Source organism: Salvia splendens, chromosome 11 (assembly GCF_004379255.2).
Source record: "Salvia splendens isolate huo1 chromosome 11, SspV2, whole genome shotgun sequence".
NCBI classification, from domain to species: domain Eukaryota; kingdom Viridiplantae; phylum Streptophyta; class Magnoliopsida; order Lamiales; family Lamiaceae; genus Salvia; species Salvia splendens.
Window position 1 is genome coordinate 27,321,888 of NC_056042.1, and position 19,235 is coordinate 27,341,122.

The window sequence follows — 19,235 nt, forward strand, 5'->3', positions numbered from 1 at the left end:
TGGGTGATTTAAAGTTAGGAATTTCTCGGTAGACCAAAAAGAAACCTAGAGGAGACGATTACATTATATTATCTCTCTTTTTTCCATCTATGTGTGTATATATGTAGGTGTGCATAAAAGGGGTTTTGCGATGAAGGGTGGCAACAACGATGGCATTGCCGGTGGTGGATGGCAGTTTCAGACAACCGAGACCATGGCGAAGAAAAAACATGAGAGACAGAAAGGAGGTTGATTGGTTACGCCACCTTCAAGCATGTTGATTCGCTGTCGGTGGCTCATAGCGATTGAACACTGGACGTTATGAAAAAGTGTGATTATTCTGTTCGAAAAATATACAAAACTGTTCTAACCAACATTTCTATTTTACTTTAATTTTCAATTTATTTAATTTTACATTTGTAATGGTCTAAAATAGTGTTATTAGTAGTCCAATTTTTTATATTTAAAGTCCACAAAATAATACTTATTTTCACTATTTTTTATTTATGTTAATTTATTGAGAATGCGTAATAAGTGAAAATTATTTGGTCCATGCTACTACACTAGTTTGGTTGGAACAACAGTAGACACAGTAGGGGCATTTAAGTCATTTCAGATGGTGCTGGGACCAACTTTTCTCTCTCTGTTGCTGCGGCAGTGACGAGAGTGTCATTTAAGCAGATTCCGAGCTCAACCATTTCCATACTTCTCAAACATATTTACGAATCCTTAAATCATCTCTCACTCATTTCTTCACAGCTTCACCATTCCGATCTCCTTCCGTTTTCCATATTTTTTCACTCCTCTCTCTCAGCGCAGATGCTTGAATTTGCACTTGTTCAATCAATTTTCCGCTACTTTTCACACTACAGGTACATTTTTTTCGCTCTGAATACTTTACGTTTTGCTTTTCACTTGAACAACAACATCTAGGAGTTTAAGCATTTGTAACTACATGTTTGCGTAGAGAAACTAGGGTTTTCTGCATTTACAGTTAGATCCTAAAAATTTCTTCTCCGCGTCCAAAAACTGCTTCTGAAATTCAGCGCCAATCGTTCTTTTGTGATAAACATCGCTGCAGTTTTCTATTTCTCCGTTTAATTTTCGTCTCTTTCTTTTTTTTTCAACTTTTGAGTTTTTTTTATTTATTGTTCATCTTCATTCGAAAAACCACCTTCTTGAGAATCAAAAAATTAACTACAGTCATCATTTGAAAAACATGTTGGTTGATTCAATATTGTGAGTAGAAAAAAACATATCTTCTGTTACAGATTTTCCAGACTTCGCAGCTTTATTGTTTTCTCCTTCTCTGCTGTATGTATACGTGCTGCATGGAGTGTTGTACCGTTCAATTTTCATAGGGAAAATAATTAATTTTCCCCGAATTGTCTGCTGCGATTTCTATAAGAGATTAAGAGTATTTGCAACTTTCTGGTCTTAACCGCACCATTAATGAGTTACTACTAATGGAAATTTTGTTCCCATTCCTCATTTTCCAAAAAACCTAAATCGCCAACCCCAGTTTTAATTTGTGTGGCTCTCTTGATTATTCTTCTGCACCAACAACTTAAGATTACATTATATTTTCATCAGATTTTAGTTTCTTGATCAACGTGTTTTTGTGCTGAATGCCAACAGATGATGGTGATAGAGACCTACTACAGGAAACGCTCAAAGAAAGCCCATCAGCACTGCATGGTTCTCTCTCTCTCTCTCTCTCTCTCTCTCTCTCTCTATAGCTTTCTGTCTGTTATTTGTGTCCCACATTATATCTCACGCGCTGCCAAAAATAGTAATCTTTTCAGCTCAAGGCTATGAGAGTCATACATTTTGTTTTGCTTGGAATAAGCGTGTGTGCTCTCTGCATTGCGTGTGTATTGTCACTATTACTAAGATACCCCAAATAAAAAATGCCAAATCTTTTTCTTTCATCATTATGCTTGGTTAACACATGAGTGCGGTGTGTAATATAGTATAACCATTTTTTTTATCAACTACACGTGGATTTGAAAAGTGCAAAATGAATTTAAATCCCATTTTTTAAGAGTTTGTTTAAAACCCAGTTTTTTAATTGAAATCTTGAGTCTGTCTTGCATGGGCTGCAAAAACATGTGTATGGTTAATAACTTTAGTAGAAACATTCTATGTTGATGCCATGTTTAATCAAAATAGGGAGCTCACTGCCAAACTTACAAAAGGACTGAACATTAATTACGATGCAGGAAATGAACCAAAAAGATGCTGTGCAAGGCAGCGTTGCTGCGGCAGAGCCGCGCTGTACTCTTCTGCTTGAAGGTAGGTACCAGTATATACGTGTTTCTATTTTACCTTTTCTTACCTTTGCAGCTAAAATAATCGTTGAGGATTAACAAACATAAATCTTTATATGTGCAGATAGCCAGTTCTTGATTGGGGGCGGTGGAAATAAATCCCCGACAGAAAACTATATGAAAGAGGGTTATCTTTACGAGATTGATCACGCTCAGTTACCCCCACGAACCCCAGCTCACCTCCGCTCCATCCGAGTTGCTATGGCAAGAAATATGATTTCACCAATAAATTATATTCAACGAAAAGCAACTAATTAGTACTCCATATATTTATTGTTACTAGTATATGTTATTTAATGTTAATGAGTAATGTTTTGGAACTTAAGGTCTGCGAGAAGACGGAGGTGAATGTGGCAGCGAGGTATCCAAGCATGGAGTCGCTAAAAGCATTCTTCAACTACAGCTTGAGAGAGTCTCACCCTTCTTTGGATGAGAAGTTTGTGATGGGGTCGGCGCTAGCGGCGAAAGTGCTTGTTCGGATAGTTCCGGCTGAGGTCTTCATGGAGCAGAAGAGTTGGATTGCATTCTGGCTGATTGCACAAAGGAAAGGAAGTAGCTGTCTATCTGAGGCTCTCAAGGGGAGTGGGATGGTGACATGGGGGATAAGAAGGCAAGTTAAGTATTTAGGTTGGCATAAGGAGAGTGATGATAATAATGATGTTTATGTTGCTCAGAACTCATCTTCGAGTTTTGTCAATGGAGTTGAGGAATCTCAGATGGGATTATTAGCTACTTGTGATGATGGGGAATTTAGGGAAGATGGCCAGAAACTTGAAGATGGTGATTGTGGAGAGCGAGGGGAAGATATGGAAAATTGTGATGATCAGGAAAATGCACAGGATGAAGAAGAGGATGAAGAGGAAGAGGAAGAAGCAGAGGAAGAAGAGGAGGAGAAGATCAAGGTTGAGGAGATTAATGAGAACATGAATAGAAAGAGGTACTCTTTTAGGAATTTGAGCATAAGGAAAACGAAGAAACCAAAGCTTGAGATCAGAAAGCAAAAGCAAAATCAAATGCAGAAGAAGAATCAGGTCAAGAAAATCAAGGGTAGTAAGAAATCAAGGGGATCACTCATTCAAAGAGATCCAAAAGATCGTTGGTCAACTCAAAGGTAGATATTCTATTTATGTTATCTGGCTGTTTGTACATCATTAATTTGCTAGTTTTATTGATCAAAGCAAGAAAATGTGAAGGTACAAGCTTGCTGAGCAAAACCTTTTGGAGGTGATGAAATCAAAGGGAGCAACAGCTGAGAAGCCAGTCTTGAGGCCTCAACTGAGAGCAGAAGCAAGAAAGAGGATAGGAGATACAGGACTGCTTGACCATCTCCTTAAGCATATGGCTGGAAAGCTTGCTCCAGGAGGGCAGGAGAGGTTCAGGAGGCGGCATAATCCTGACGGAGCAATGGAGTATTGGTTGGAATGCGCTAATCTTGTTAACATCAGGAGGGATGCTGGGGTGACTGACCCTTATTGGGTGCCACCACCTGGTTGGAAACTTGGTGATTCCCCAACTCAGGACCCTATATGTGCTAGAGAGTTGAAGCTGCTTAGGGGTGATGTTTCAAAAATTAAAAGGTGGAAAATGTTACATTATTGTTTGATGATGCACTTAATCTTAGTACTCACATTTAATAATATTTGGTTTCTTGAACAGAAGTTTGGAACTGATGGCAACAAAGATGCAGTTGGAGGAGGAAGTTGGAAAGTTGAGAAGGTGAGGATATATTTATCCTACATAAGTACTCCTATAATATAGTAAAAGAGTAATGCAATTTTGTTTTGAATCACTAACTATAATTAACATGATTGTAGGGAGATTGGTGAAATTTGTTACAAGAAAAAGCAACAAGAAAATCAATCATTCACTGAAGAATCAAATACATATGACATAAGTCAAAAGCTGGATCAGCTTACTGCTTCTTTTGAATCCTTAAAACAAAATTTTAGCTGCGTGCACCTTTCAGAGGTATAGTTAATGTATACCGTTCAGCTTCAGTAAGTTGATCATCAAGTTGTGTACCTTGAACTAAACATTCTATGGTGTTTTGATTTTTTAGGAAAAGTACAGGGAACAATTGATGACCATCTCTGATTTTGTGAAAGACATTGAGGTATGTATTAAATGAAGGGCTAATTAATGCCTTGAGACATCATCTAGATTTGAACACAGTAATTTATTGTCAGTTGCAATACAATTTATAGGCTTATAGCTATAAATGAAAGCAAGACTTCTTGTTAGACTTAGAGATAGACCTGTTCTTCATCTTCATATAAGTAGTTAATTATGCCATCTGTTATGAATGGAAATCTTGAAACAGGGAAAATTTGAGAAGCTAGCTCCAAATGTGACAGAAACAGAAAAAACAGGGTCTTCATTAATGATAATGGGGATGAGAGAGAAAACAGCACTGGAGAACAAAGAAGAGCAAGTACATGATGCATTAAGTGCAGGTGGTGAGGGAAAAAAACTACAGATAGAGGAAAAAGCGGCAAAGATAGAAAGGCTGAAGAGTGGTTTCAGAATCTGCAAGCCACAGGGCACTTTCCTGTGGCCAAACAACAACAGCAGCAGCAGTTTTGTGAAGGTCCAAGTTGAGGTTCCCACCCCTCCTTCAGTTTCTTCCTCCACTGTGCCACCTCAGCTTCCCTACCACTATCAGCCACCACCACCACCATCACCATCCATAGTCAAACCATTGGCTGAAAAACGTGCAGTCAAAGTCACAATCTCCAACTCTCCTGCTTCAGTCAATCTAAGTCATGTAAGCAATCATGTTAATTTTGAGCTATGCAAGAAATTCTTGATCTTGAAATGTTATCTTTTTTTCTCTACAGTACAAGGTTTCTGCAAATAGACCGGCGTTGGAGAGTGGTGGTGGTTATACAGAGACAGCAACGAGCTGCTCTGAGGCAGGAAGCTGGTTGGCACTGTCTACTACTCTCAAGTCTGCATCTGATGATTCCAGCCATGGTTGAACCCATAATATATGTACTTACATATATATTCTGCTAGCTTTCTTTCTTTCCCAGTCAATATAAAACAATATGCTTCTGGAGGGGGATTGGAATATGCCATTAGTGATTAGGCCTTCTGCCTTCATATATCAATCTGCTAGTATATTTTTTGAGTATTTTCATACATTCGTTTGGTTTCGACGCTCATAAGTAATTAATTGGCATTCGGACGTTCATAAGTAATTAAGTGAGTTTAGTATATTAGTGCACCACCTTTTTATTGAAAATGTATAACATATATTGATTTGAGGCTTTAGAGAAATAAATGACTTCGACTAATTCAGTCTTCAAGTTTTCACCATGTTGATTCGAATTCACAAAAGTTCATCAAATTTTGATGTGCGTATTCGCAACTCGCAAGGTCAATACTATCACGTTCAAGTTTATACGTATAAATTCAGGAAAATGCATACATCAAATGAAATTGTACTATTTTTTAGTAATCTTAATAGTTGTACTATTTCTTACGTATGTTCAATTCATTGAAAATCTTAAGTATCCAAAATAACAAGACATTAAAATGAAATTGGATGGAGTCTCATTTATTATACGTTTAAAATGACAAAACATGCGTTTACCGTATAAGGCAGCAATGTGTTGTTAATCTAGATTCTCGATACGCAACACAAATGCTGATGCTGTATATGGTAAATATTCAAATGGTAAATATTCAATAATTTTATATTTCATTATTATAATATCAAGCGTTTGTAGTCCAACGGTTAGGATAATTGCCTTCCAAGCAATAGACCCGGGTTCGACTCCCGGCAAACGCATATTGTACTTTAATTTTTACATTTTTGTAGTCACAATATATTTATTAGTTTAAATATGGATTATCCATCATAATATATAATAATATAATTGCAATTATAGTTATATGGAGTATTATAATCATAAATGATAATAATAATAATAATAATAATAAATATAATTATCATATACAAATATACTCCCACTAAGGTGAATTATACATTGATACAAGCAATGGTTTTGTTCTGGATGGGGTGTTAATGCGTGTCGTTTTTGTGCAGATTGTGAAGAATGTACAAGGATGCCGACGACAAAAATATACAAACAGAGTAGCTCAACAAGTCCAGCCCTGTTACTATGGTTACCATCTTGCTCCTTTCGAACATTTTCACCAAAAGGATCATCACTATCACATGCCCTACTTTCGTCTTCAGCTCGTCCAGCGAACTGATCTTCATCCACTGCGGCCTCTCCTGCATCCCCATACCGTTCTTAATTATAACCACCGAAATCCAAACCCATAAAGGGAACTAGGATGGTACCTTCAAAGCAAACATCCCAAACAAGGAAGACCCTTTTAGTGTGCGATCCATGCTAGGAGGTACATCCGGAGGCACGTTTGAAATGAATAGTCCGTACAAGCCCATTGCAAATATTAGCATCACAGTCCCAGCAAGATATACATCTGGATTAAACAGAAACTAAGGAATATATGAGTTGAGTTGATGCCTCGAGATGGAAATGAAACATTTTGGTAAATGAAAATGCTAGATTTGCACTACTGAGAAGTTCAAGAAACTCACCAATTGCTTCAACCAATCTCAGAACCATTTTTCCAGTATGGATTCCTTTGACACAGCTCACTTTGTATGCATCAAATATGTAGACACACCCCTACAAAAATTCAGACTCATCTGATGCTTATCTTGTTATATTTGCTGATTGACTTTGAACAAAAAAGAAAATTTATGTTCATTAAGAAATAAACTAAAAAGTCTTCACTGATGCTATGATAAGAGTTTTGGTTTCAGGTAAGGCTGAAACCAAGACTTCTTCGACCAGAGACCAAATCCAAGTACATGAAAGCAAGTGAAGCTCAGGATCAACATCACAAAAATATCAGAATGTGATTTGCTTTGCAGTTCAATATACTATATTGCATCTGGGCACAATTCATGGTGACGATCATTCTGCATTACATAGCTAGGTTCCATTTCATAGTCTAAACTAGAAAGTTATTGGTCTTATAAACCACTAGAAATGTTCCAGGGAAGTCCTTAGCTACCAACAAGCTAGTTTGCTGAAAAGATTAGACTAAAATGCACATAGTAAATACTGAATACTAGTACAACTTTAGAGCTATAATCCTATTGTTTTCTACCTAATAAATTAAGGGTGGGGAGCAAGCAATTCATGAAAGAATGGTTACATTGAGAAAGCAGAGCAGAGAGCCTGCCAATGATCCTCCAATTGCTAGAAGTGCAAGAAAACGGAAGTCAAATATCAGCTGCATCGACAGATAGAAGAACTAATCATTCGAAGAAAGATTAGCTATGTTCAAAATTTGTACTATACTTCATAAGCTATCACCACAATTCACCATATTATGAAAGATCATCAGAATGCAGAGCTGATCACCAAACATTTATCTCTGTATTTTATATTTTTACCAGAACTGTAAACTCCTGAAAAACAATATTGATTCAAACACAACTTCAATTTTTTATTTATTTTGACACTGATTTTTTTAGGCTAGGGTTAAGATCGACTTGATATAGGCATTAGGAATTTAGTAATGCAAACTCTCTTCCAAAACACAAGAAAAGTAATACCAAAACAGAATTCAGCCGATTAATAGCGCGCTTGGTAAATAATTGAGGAAATTGACTTACTCTTTCAATCGTAGATTCCGTAGACTGTAAAAATCGTACGACGGGGTCTCCGCTGTAGGGAAATTCTGGCTGTTTTGGAGACGAGTCTTTTCTTGAGAAGCTGATGCCGAAGGGTTGGAAGAAGAAGATGGAGAGGGAGGAAGAGGGCTTAGTGAAGGTAAATAATGTGTGGCAACTTTTTTAGGAGTGAATAGATGAAGAGAGATGGGGTTGGGTGAAAGGAGAGATGAGAGCAAAGCCATTGAAGAAAAAAATGGGAGTGGATGCCGATTCTTTGATGCGGTGAAAAACGAGTGTTTTTTTTTTGTGGACGGGAAAGAAAAGGAAAATCAGTTGTCATGGCGGGAGGCCGGACCCCACACCAACGGTTATCCCTTTTCTTTTTTCTTTTTCTCCAATTGCAAATTCTAACTAAGAAAAGTGTTTTGATAGCAATTGTCAAGATTGGACTCCAATTTTAAGTAAGACCAATAATTGACAATGATCACCTAGATAGTATTACATTGAGCACGTGGCACCACGTGCGCAATGCCTTCCTGAAGTTGTGGTCAACCACAACAGTGCAATGGAAAGTGATGTGCCACTTCAGCGTAAATGTTTAGACACCTCAACTTTAAATATTATAAGTCCAACATTTAAACATTTTTGCTTTGAGAATAATTCTAGTTTTTGAAGAAGACTTATCTGTTAGGCTGAATCCGTGAAGATTTTTTGCGATTGTAACATGATTAATTGATAGCATAGACAGGCTCAACACTTATGGTTGAACTGAAAAATATCATCCTAAATTAATCAATTTAGTTAATGGAGAGATGTGGCCCACCAACAAGAACTAAAACCAGTCGGTTCAGGGTGATATATTTTGGATCTGATTTGGTTTTGTGCCACCACTTTTTCAATATAATTGGGCTACACATTTATGAATCAGGGAACGTGAACAATTGAATGACCATGAGTTGAGCCCTAAACTGGCCTATTCTCATTATGACTTAAATCAATATAATTGCAAATTTCGTGTTTATTATTTTGCTTTAACTTTAATTTCCGCATTCCATTGTTCAAAATCAATGATATAGTACATCATTATAAGCAAAGGTTAAAACATAAAAATGCCTAATTTAAAAGATGGGACATGATATGAATCACTAATATGTGAACTAAAATCGAAACCAGAACCAAAACTAGAATCGTCCGTTCATAATCAGAATTGTGAAGCCCCTCATGGCCTGATTATGATTTCAACATTTTTGGAACCAAAATCGACGATTCCAGAGCTATTAACACCTCTACTCATGATTAAAATTGGAGTGCGATTAGTAAGTTATACTCCCTTCATTCCATAAAAATATGGGCAATGTGTATGACGCTGAAATTAAGACAAAATTGATAAAGTAAGAGAGATGAGTAAAATGACATGGTAAAGTAAGAGAGAGGAGTAAAATGATAGTTAAGACAAAATTGATAAAGTAAGAGAGATGAGTAAAATGACATGGTAAAGTAAGAGAGAGGAGTAAAATGATAGTTAAAGTAGTGTTAGTGGATCGTGAGACCTACATTATTAAATTGATATAACTTTCTAAAAATTGAATGCACATATTTTTATCGATGGAGAGAGTAGTATTTGCAATTTCATAAGACCAAAATAAAAACATTTACCGTTAATAAATCTTAATTAAGTCTTAGTTAATGTAATTTATTAGTACAGCCGGCAAAGAGCGTTTTTACCTATATATATGGCGTAATATCCACGAGGCATAAAGCCAAGATTATCACTTTCAATTATAAACAAGATAGCAAAAGCCCTAAATTCTGGGAAAAAAAATGCCGATGAAGGTGCTGGAAGCAACATTAGCTACATTTGATGGTGTGTTTCAGCAATTTACCAATGAAGCCGCGAATAACAAGGCGAACTTTATCCTTTTCTATGCTGATAAAGAACCATCCACCAATCTTAGTTGGTGCCCAGGTACACAGCTTTTACTCATTCATATGTTTAATTTGGATTATTGCAGTCCATTTATCACAATTCAATATATTGACAGGTTCAATTCGCTTTCTAAAATTATTCTGTAATAGTAGTATCTTTCTATTGAGTTGATCTCCCCTAAATGCGCCAAGCTTTTAATTTCTATTGAGTTTGTCTATTTGACCATGATGAGAGTTTAATTGAAGCCAAATGTATTCTATTGCCACTCTGTAAATGCCAGGTGAGAGGAAGATATTGGCAGTGAAATTTCTGTTCAGAGATTATGACATCTCTATACTTGAAGGAACAATTCTATGTTGCTTAGGCCTGGATGATAAGTCTTTAGAAAGTTTAACCAGAAAGGTTACTGTCCTCTCTTTGTACCTTGGATCTGAATGCTTTGTTCCAATATAAGTATATGTATGTTTCTCTGTGTGTGTGTGTGTGCGCATCAATTGTACTCCTATTTAACAAATAAAGTGTTGAGTATATTTTTCTTTTCATACTTCTCTGGTTCCCGATTTGTTGCCTCATTGTAGTCCGAACGATGCTCTGATGCATTACTAACAAGGCAACTTTCTCTTAGTGATCGATTTAATCTTATGTTGGTTGTGTTTGCCTGAAATTCTGTCAACCTTGTTTTCATTGAAAATTCCTTGTTTCTGTTTCATCTCCTGTCAGCTGTTTTGGTCTCTTGGGTGATGATTTAACTGGTTTTCTACTTCAGACTGTGTTAGAGCTGAACCGGTGATAAACAACTGTTATCACATGGTAATTGGCTTTACATTTGAGGAGGAACCAACAAAATAAATGTTTTTTCTTGAAACTCCTAACTCAAGAAACTAAAACGCAACTTCTCTTTTGAATAGAATGAGCAAGTCAACATTATCCTAAATTGTGTTGGCAATCCACAACTTAGTTCTCTTGCAGGAATAGGAAACCTCGTGTGTTGTTGAACCTATTGAAATATTCCTATACCAAAATCTTGTTTCATACCCATTATATATGATATATGAAAATTGGTACATATGGAGTAGCATATTATTGGTACCATGATGTATCAAAATTTTAGCATATACTGAAAATTACAGTATAGACCAAATAATGAGCATTATTTTTGGACGAAGGAAAAGTTGGGGAGAAAAAGAGAAGGAAGAAAGGGGAAAAAAATTAAGAGATACTATAAATTATATATTTTAATAAAGAAAGAGAGAATAAATAAATTGAAATCCTATTTTTGGGCTTGAGGGTAAAAGTTCCCTCTTTAGTTTAATTATTACTCTCTTCGTCCTCAATGGAATTTTATTAAGTATTGTTAGTGGAGAATGAGTCCCACCTCGTTAAAAAGAAGAGAGTTTCCAAAATTAGAATGTTCATATTTTTTAGAGGCGGACAAAAAAGGAAATAGTTCATATTTTTTGGGGACGGACGGAAAAAGAAATAGTGCATACGCTTCGGAAACGGAGGGAGTATAAGAAAATGAGGATAATAATTTGATAACTTAGAATTATGCTACTATAAATATTTAAAAAATCAGGATTTTTTCCATGATTTAGTATTTTTAATAGCCATTAATTTAATACTAATATTTTATTTTGTAGTATACTTCTATATTTTATATTTATTAGATAAGTTTAAGAATAAAATTATAATTTCAAAATCCTAACCCATTTTCAAACACAATAATCAAATTTGGTAGGAAAACATTTCTCAAGAATCATAAATCATAATTTTAAAAATAATTTTCCTAGTAATTTGATCATGTTAATTCAGAATATACTACCCAAAATTTATAACTCAAAATACAGAAATCAATAAAGTATTTTGAGCCGAACCACCGCCGCCTGCTTGCTGACCGGCAACGCCGTCACCTGTCGCTCTTCTCCTCACCGTTGGCCACATATTAGTTTTCGAAAAGGTGAACATCTCAGCTTTCTAAACCCTAATTCCACCCCATAACTAGGTATTGTCTAGAGAAAATCGGGTTTATAGGGTAGTTTGCCTTTAAAATAACGTAAATGTACTCATTTTGTTATCTATTCCATATATGGGGAAAACGCCATCCTCATTGGCGTGTTTATAAGTGAAGACGCCACCCACATTGGCGTATATCGTCGTATTGTATTGAAATACAGTAGTTGTTAAAACACGCCAAGAAGGTTGGCGTGTTTTGAATAAAAACGCCTTCACCACTGGCGTGTTTCAATTCTTCATATCAATTCTCCACCGACGCGGTTCAAGTTAAACACGCCTTCCGTGATGGCGTTTTTCATTAGACACGCCAACGAAACTGGCATGTTTCATTAGACACGCCAACGCAATTGGCATGTTTATTCTGAAACCGTATATCAGTATTCCTCCCTCAAATGCGAAACACACAGCACACACATCAAATTATCGTCGCCCTTTTCATCTTCTCCTCCCCAAATCGCGATTCTCTCAACCTCTCCTCCCCGAAATCGGTGATTTGGCCCTCCCTCCATCAATCGGTGCTATTTTTCCCCGTATTTGATAAATTTCCCGGTTAGTATGCTTATTTTTTACAATATTAGAGTAATTGAATACCGTTGTTATTTAGGTTTATTTGGTTTGTAAATTGATGTTGTATTGTTTGGGTTTAAGTGAATTTGTGTATTGTTGAGATAGTTAAGATATTGGTGTTTAGCTAGAGTATAAATTTGATTATAAACCTAAACCCTAGGGTTGTTGTAGCTTAAAAATTGGGCAAATTGATTTGGTTTATGTGGGTTTTGGTTTATGTGGGTTTTGGTTTATTTGGGTTTTATTTGGGTTCAATATTTGGTTTATTAAAATTGTTAGGTTGATGTATATTGTTTAGTTTGAATTGTTAATTTTGTGTAGGTGAATTGTGTTATGATTTTGTGCAATGTTGTGTAGGTGAATTTGTGTATTGTGAATTATTTGATATTGGTGTTCCATTTTATGATATTGGATTAAATTGTATCTAATTATTGAAATTGTTTAGGTTTGTTTATTGTTTAATTAGAATTGTGAATGTTGTGTAGGTAAATTATGGGATCATCTTCAACTTCTCGTCGTCGGCTCTTATGTGGTCCGGCGGATCATTCTGTATTGTATTTTCAGAGACAACACGTCTCTAATAATATATGGGCAGGAGTTCCATCAGAAGACGTATGCTGCCGAAGATTTGAAGGAATCATACATCCCCGTGTTTTGGCAGTAGTGAACCAGATGGGGTTCGGCGGTATATTGAGGTGTGGTCAACCAAAGGACATTGACCACCATCTTATCACCGCATTGGTTGAACGTTAGAGGCCAGAGACTCACACGTTTCACTTTCCAGTCGGTGAAGCGACTGTGACATTGGAAGACGTGGAGGTCTTATGGGGCCTCAAAGTTGACGGAGAGGCTGTGACGGGTTACATCCCCTCGAAGGATGTGGGATATTGGAAGGACGTGTGTTTGGATTTTCTAGGATTTATACCAGACGCAATGGAGTTGAAAGAAATGGGTTGGAATCAGACAAGCTTATCAAAACAATTGAGGATTGAGCTGAATGATGAGCACGATGACTACATATATGTTCAGCGGGCTCGTATCTATATGTTCATCATCCGACGGATCACCATCTGAGTCTTTACTATCCGGGTCGACATCTTCAGAATCGTAAGGTGATTGTGGATCAAGAAAGTCGGCTTTATCAGGACCTATTATGTCCTCAACCACATCACAATTGTCATTGTCCCCTAAATGCACGCCTCCAAAATCAAAATCTTGTGTTGCAGCGAAATATGGTTCTTGGCCTCTCGTAGACGTACCAACATCATAACTTATGAGATGATGACTATTTTGTTGAGTAATTGCCGAATACTCAACATATAATTCAATCTGACCTCCCATAGCCATACTCTCACTAAACATCAGTGGCATGCATACTTCTTCTAGTAGCATACCTATAAACGTGACTGAAGATCCATAAAATATATGACGTCTCCATACTATTTGAACTTTGTTTTCAAATATGATTATCCTCATCCTTTCACAAATTGTTTCCACAAGCTTATCGTAGGAAATACTTTCATCCAACATAATGAATCCTTTTGCAAAAGGAGGATCATATGAAATAACTGATCCGGTAATTATCTTTCCACCCCAATATAAATTGACACACCACGTCATACTATCTGCAATAATGTAAAACACAAATAAATATGTTTTATTTTCACATTCATCATAATATTTCTATTAATTACACTACAACATATAATACCGTAACAATCATCAAATAATTATATAAATTACACTACAATATATACTATCATAACAATCCATCAAATATTGGTAGACTAATGTTTGGAAGAATGAGTCAAAAATTAGACATACTAACCGAATAGGAAGACTAATATTTGGAAAAATGAGCCAAAATCGAAATCTCCAAGCTAAAATCCACCACCGGGTCGACCCGAGCAAAGGTTTCCTTAAAGAGTTTTCGCCTTGGGGAGGGTTTTTCGCATTTGGGGGAGGGAAAGTGATTAGGGTTCGCGCTTATGGGAGAGTTCCCACTGATATCTGGTTCAAGCCAAACACGCCTACCCCGTCGGCATGTTTGTGGATGGAGACGCCAACTCCATTGGCGTGTCTCTTGGAAAAACGCCAGTGCGGAAGGTGGGTTTAACTTGAACCACGTCAGTATTGAATATCTCTCTATATTGAAACACGCCAGTGGTGAAGGCGTTTTTATTCAAAACACGCCAACCTGCTTGGCGTGTTTTAACAACTACTGTATTTCAATACAATACGACGACATACGGTTCGAAATTGAAAAACGCCAATGTGGGTGGCGTCTTCACTTATAAACACGCCAATGAGGGTGGCGTTTTTCCCATATATAGAATAGATAACAAAATGGGTACATTTATGTTATTTTAAACGTAAAGTACCCTATAAACCCGATTTTCTCGTATTGTCTACTTCTAATGGGCTTTGTTTTCCTAGTATACTTTATTCGATTATGCAATTCGCTATACGGGTGTTAGATTTCTTTTCTCTATTCGTTTTTTATGTAATTTTTGGAATATTGCATGCTTGGTAGTATGATATACTACTACTAATATGGAATAATTTCCATGCTCAAGAACACACTTTGTCAATTTTGTTCCGTTTAATTTCAGTTTTCCTGATATAAAATCGAAGAACTTTGTGTTTTAATGCATCTAACAATAATTGTGTTCTTATCTGATTCACGAGAATTTTCTCTTTATGAGGTCTGAGAATTCGAATCTACATAAAACAGCCAGCTTTTTTTGCAAGTATATGAGATATATGGAAGTAGCCTTTGTCTTGCACAAAACTTCTTTTATTATTCCCCCGAGGGTACTCACTCTCAGGATGCTTAGATATCTTCAAGTTCTGATTTTTGACATTTAGGTTTGTATTTAGAAGAGTATCTTATCGATGTCGTTGAGCTCAGCTTGACATAAAAAGTTGTTTGCAAACTTTGTTAATGCTATTAATGTGTAATTAATTTAATCATTTATGAAGTGTGACATTCACATATTTTGCAGCAAGTCTTAATTTTTTAGACTGCAGGGAGTCTGGAATAATCTTTCTATAATTGCCTTGATTTGCAGTTTTGGGAGAATGGCAAGACCTTTAGCTAATACTATGTTTTACAAAGGCATTTTTGCAGTTCCAGCTGCTAGTTCAACTGTATGTTTATTTAGTTTAATGTTGCTTAAAGATCTCTAAACTATTATACAGTTTCATTGCGTCATTTTCTATTTTGATTGGGCTGAGTTGGGGACTTATCAATTGCCAAACAGATTGGTCTGTTGGTTTCCTTGTTTCCTACTCCTTAAAATAAGAAGCATGAGCTTCAGTATTCCTATTGCATGAGAGAAACTTGTTGGTTTATTTTAGTTAACTTTATATCTCACTATCATATAAATTAGAGTAATAGAAAATTATACCAATACTGTTCATTAATTTGAGTCACCTTAAGCCTTCTGATCCATAAAATGTGAGAACATGATGACCTCCAGAATAAGGTTACAGTGGGCCATAATCATACTATAAAGACATATTACCATACCCCTTGATTGAGAACAAAAGCAGGTACTACTTGTGCTGCCAGAGAGGCAAGCATAATGTGTATCTGCAGTATTTCTTCCAAGCTTTTTATTAGCAGGCTCGTGATGATAGATGTTAACTTGTAGTACGTATTTAGTTTTACGCTAATTTACTCGGGAATGTGTGGAACTAGGAATTAGTATATCATTATATAGTCTTCCATCCTGTCTTAAATGCATGCTTACCAACTGAAGTGCTTAATGTGATAGTTATCATAGTTTACAGAATTCTGATTCTGATATTCATCTGACTTGCATTACACCCTTTAGGCATCTGGATCCTTTTATCAGGGCATACTTCGTTTTTCCACTTCTGTGCCCAGTGATCCCCGATACACATGAAGATTTCAGACCCACGACTAAAGTTGAGACTTCTGAAATCTCCTTGAAGGACATTGTTGAGCAGGTAGGAACTCTTGAGTTTACCCAAGCTTCTGCAACATGGTTGTGAATCACTGAGGATCTGAAGAATTGGTGTTATAAAATTTCATAATGCTCTAAAATTTTGTTTTTCCTATTAGTTATTTGGCCTTCTTTTATTAGTACCTTTTTCTAGTCTCAGTTTCTTTCCAATAAAGACATTAGCCCAACCTGTTAGTTATTTTATGCTGAATATGCAGGATATTAAAGAAAACCCTGTGATGTGCCAGAAGGTCCTCGATGTGGATTCAGTGCACTAGCAGTGAGGGTTTTGCGAGAATATAGAGGAACATTTATTTTTGTGCATCCTTACTTTGTTTCTGTCTTGAACATGTTATACAACAATTTTTCTGAACCAGCCACGGAGGGAGTAAGTATATAGAGCGTTTGTTCTAAGTAGTGCAATCCATTTGTACTATTTTTGGTTACACCGACACTTATTTATCTTTCGTATAGATGTTCCTATTGCTTCAAGAAATATATTAGAAGACCTTGAGATAAAGAATGCTGTGAAATCCTTCAGGTGACTTTACATACTTGAATGTTTTGGAGCGTGTGATGACTGAGTATTTGCAAACATGTAATTGTCCTTGTTCTATATATAACAAAACCTAAAGGCCTGGAATAAGATTTATACGAGATAATGAGTGGGTTACAACAATTGCTAATCACCAGCACTTCCTTTTAGTGCCGTTTTAAACATCTGTCGTTCTTCCAATTGATATTGACACTATTGGAATTTGGACAGAGCCTTTATGAAGACATTTAATAATCAGGGGGAAGTGATTCTATATGTAGCCCTAATCTTTTGAGGTGTTTAACATTATTATATTGGTTTAAGTGTTTGCTGTTGTCCATATTCGTTCTTAAATCCTCCCTCCCTCCCTCCCTCCCTCCCTGCTGTTGTAGCGTTATATTGAGAGAACATGTAGGGTATCCTTTTTGCCTAATACTAGCTCAATGGGTGGGGATTTTATATCGGAAAACAAAAATAAAACGTGCAAACACATCGAGTCATCCATAGTATGGTTACAACTAACAACTATTGAACAATAAATTAATGTTATATTTAGAACGTATTTCTCTATGTTAATAAGTTGAAAGATTAGATATAAAACGGCAAAATGAGACGAATTGAGGAAAAACAGTAGTAAAACAAAGGTAACAAGATGCAAGCCCAAAATGTGAACTTGTTAAAAACGACTTTATTTGACTTTTGCTTAAACATGACGACGAAACTGGATCTATCTGTAAAAGGAAGAATCGAATCGAATCGAGTCGAGTTGGATTAATTTAGTTGACTCGAAAAATAAATTCAACAACTAATTAATTTGCGAATAATCTTACTCCCTCCGTTCACGAAAAATAATCTCATTTTACTATTTTGGGATGTTCATAAAAAATAATCTCATTTGCCATTCTAGGATGTTCATAAAAAATCATTCAATTTCTAAAAACAGAATGTTTTCTTCCATACTTTACCCAATTTTTCTCCTCACTTTGCAGGCCTTGTTAATTTTATTAATAAATACTCCCCCGTCCTGACTAAGATAACACATTTTTGTTGATGGAAATGATGTGTTACAAGATAAACACTAGCCGGACGTAATACAACTCAATGAAGAATGGAGAAATTAAATAGAAATAAACTGAAACGAAAATACAAATCAGAAACTATAAATCGTAGAGGTAATTTGTAAGCCGAGTCGAGGAATCCTCTTTCCGCAAGACGAGATACGGCCCCGCTAGTGCTCTCTGATTGGCGTGACTTCCCCAAATATAAAACGGCTCCGTCTAGTTCGTTGCAGTACCGCAAACAGAACAAGCTCTGGCGAACTGGATGATGGCGAGGGCAAAACTTCGACAGAAGACTATGCAAAGAGAGAGGGAGAGAGCTATGCAAATGATATGCTTGGTTTGCTTGTGTAGTGTGTAGGGAATGCAAGAGATGCATGCATATTTATAGGTCAAGTCCACTCATTGATTGTTAATGGAGTAAACAGTCATTGTGTGTCATGATGGCTTGACTGTAACCGCCGAGGGTTACAAGCTGTTACGGGAGCTGGATAGACATGATGCATCTGGACACGTTACACGACGGGATTCATCATGGACCTTTTGGCACACGATGCATCGGGGTCCATCGGGGACCGTTTGGGACCCGCTATGTGTCGGGATCCGTCGTGGACCTTGTAGTACTCGTTGTGCGTTGGGTCAATCGCGAACCTTTTGACACATGGCACCCGTCAGAAGTGGCATGGGTCACGGTGCACTGAGCACAGAACACAAGACACGATGCAAGGAGCGTGGCTCGCGGCTCGTGATGAGGCAGCGTGCACGCGTGGGCTCTACTGCCCATCTTAGTCCACTATAATTATTACAAGTAATAATTCATCTTATTAAATACATGTTTAATAAGGTTCCCTCCACCAATGTGGGATAATTAACACTTTTAATTAATCTCTTAGTTTTATCTCATAGCTCATTTATAGCTCACAGTTGTGACAAACTTTAATTCATAATTTCTCACTCACCGGGAATCGGTTTAGAGAAAATGAATATATCACAGTCATCTACTCTGAATCTAGATTGTCGCTATTACATTTAATTTTACAAAATTGAATGTCTCGTCACATTTATTATTGGTCAAAGTCCATTGACCAAACACGATTCTAACAATCCCCCACATGAGTGGAAATTGCCAAATGCATATGTATGCAGACACAAGCTCAACCCTCAAGAGGTATGTGATAAGGTTCGTTTCATGC

General features: G+C 36.5%; 4 protein-coding genes, 1 non-coding gene and 1 pseudogene across 7 annotated transcripts; 5 read left to right on the forward strand and 1 right to left on the reverse strand.

Annotated features, from left to right (window-relative positions):
- The first annotated feature begins 770 nt into the window (after positions 1–770).
- On the forward strand, positions 771–2,567 carry LOC121754712 (protein AMEIOTIC 1-like). The gene is made up of 4 exons (XM_042150026.1): positions 771–851; positions 1,618–1,677; positions 2,202–2,274; positions 2,374–2,567. Exons 2-4 carry the CDS (start codon positions 1,618–1,620, stop codon positions 2,565–2,567), a joined length of 327 nt encoding a protein of 108 aa, XP_042005960.1. The 5' UTR covers positions 771–851.
- A 44-nt stretch (positions 2,568–2,611) lies between these two features.
- Positions 2,612–5,434, forward strand: LOC121754713 (protein DYAD-like). The gene is made up of 7 exons (XM_042150028.1): positions 2,612–3,420; positions 3,503–3,886; positions 3,966–4,025; positions 4,124–4,277; positions 4,369–4,422; positions 4,630–5,073; positions 5,147–5,434. The coding sequence occupies exons 1-7, from the start codon at positions 2,612–2,614 to the stop codon at positions 5,285–5,287; spliced, it is 2,046 nt and encodes a 681-aa protein (XP_042005962.1). The 3' UTR covers positions 5,288–5,434.
- A 596-nt stretch (positions 5,435–6,030) lies between these two features.
- TRNAG-UCC lies at positions 6,031–6,102 on the forward strand. The gene has a single exon. It is a non-coding gene; the product is annotated as a tRNA-Gly (tRNA).
- Positions 6,103–6,236: 134 nt separating this feature from the next.
- Positions 6,237–8,148, reverse strand: LOC121754714 (the record flags this gene model as incomplete). Its single annotated transcript, XM_042150029.1, has 5 exons — positions 6,237–6,552; positions 6,622–6,764; positions 6,883–6,973; positions 7,509–7,586; positions 7,972–8,148. Coding segments are annotated over 5 exons (705 nt in total), but the record flags the coding sequence as incomplete, so codon positions are not given.
- Positions 8,149–9,728: 1,580 nt separating this feature from the next.
- On the forward strand, positions 9,729–13,708 carry LOC121754115. 3 transcript variants are annotated; one of them, XM_042149463.1, is made up of 2 exons: positions 9,729–9,937; positions 12,964–13,708. In XM_042149463.1, exons 1-2 carry the CDS (start codon positions 9,793–9,795, stop codon positions 13,140–13,142), a joined length of 324 nt encoding a protein of 107 aa, XP_042005397.1. In that variant the 5' UTR covers positions 9,729–9,792; the 3' UTR covers positions 13,143–13,708. The 3 variants fall into 3 exon arrangements, 2 of the variants coding, with proteins under 2 accessions (XP_042005397.1, XP_042005398.1); XM_042149464.1 differs by lacking the exon at positions 12,964–13,708 and adding an exon at positions 10,179–10,442; XR_006040546.1 differs by lacking the exon at positions 12,964–13,708 and adding an exon at positions 10,014–10,442 and having other exon boundaries at positions 9,800–9,937.
- A 478-nt stretch (positions 13,709–14,186) lies between these two features.
- On the forward strand, positions 14,187–16,969 carry LOC121754114 (annotated as a pseudogene).
- The last annotated feature ends 2,266 nt before the right edge of the window (positions 16,970–19,235 follow it).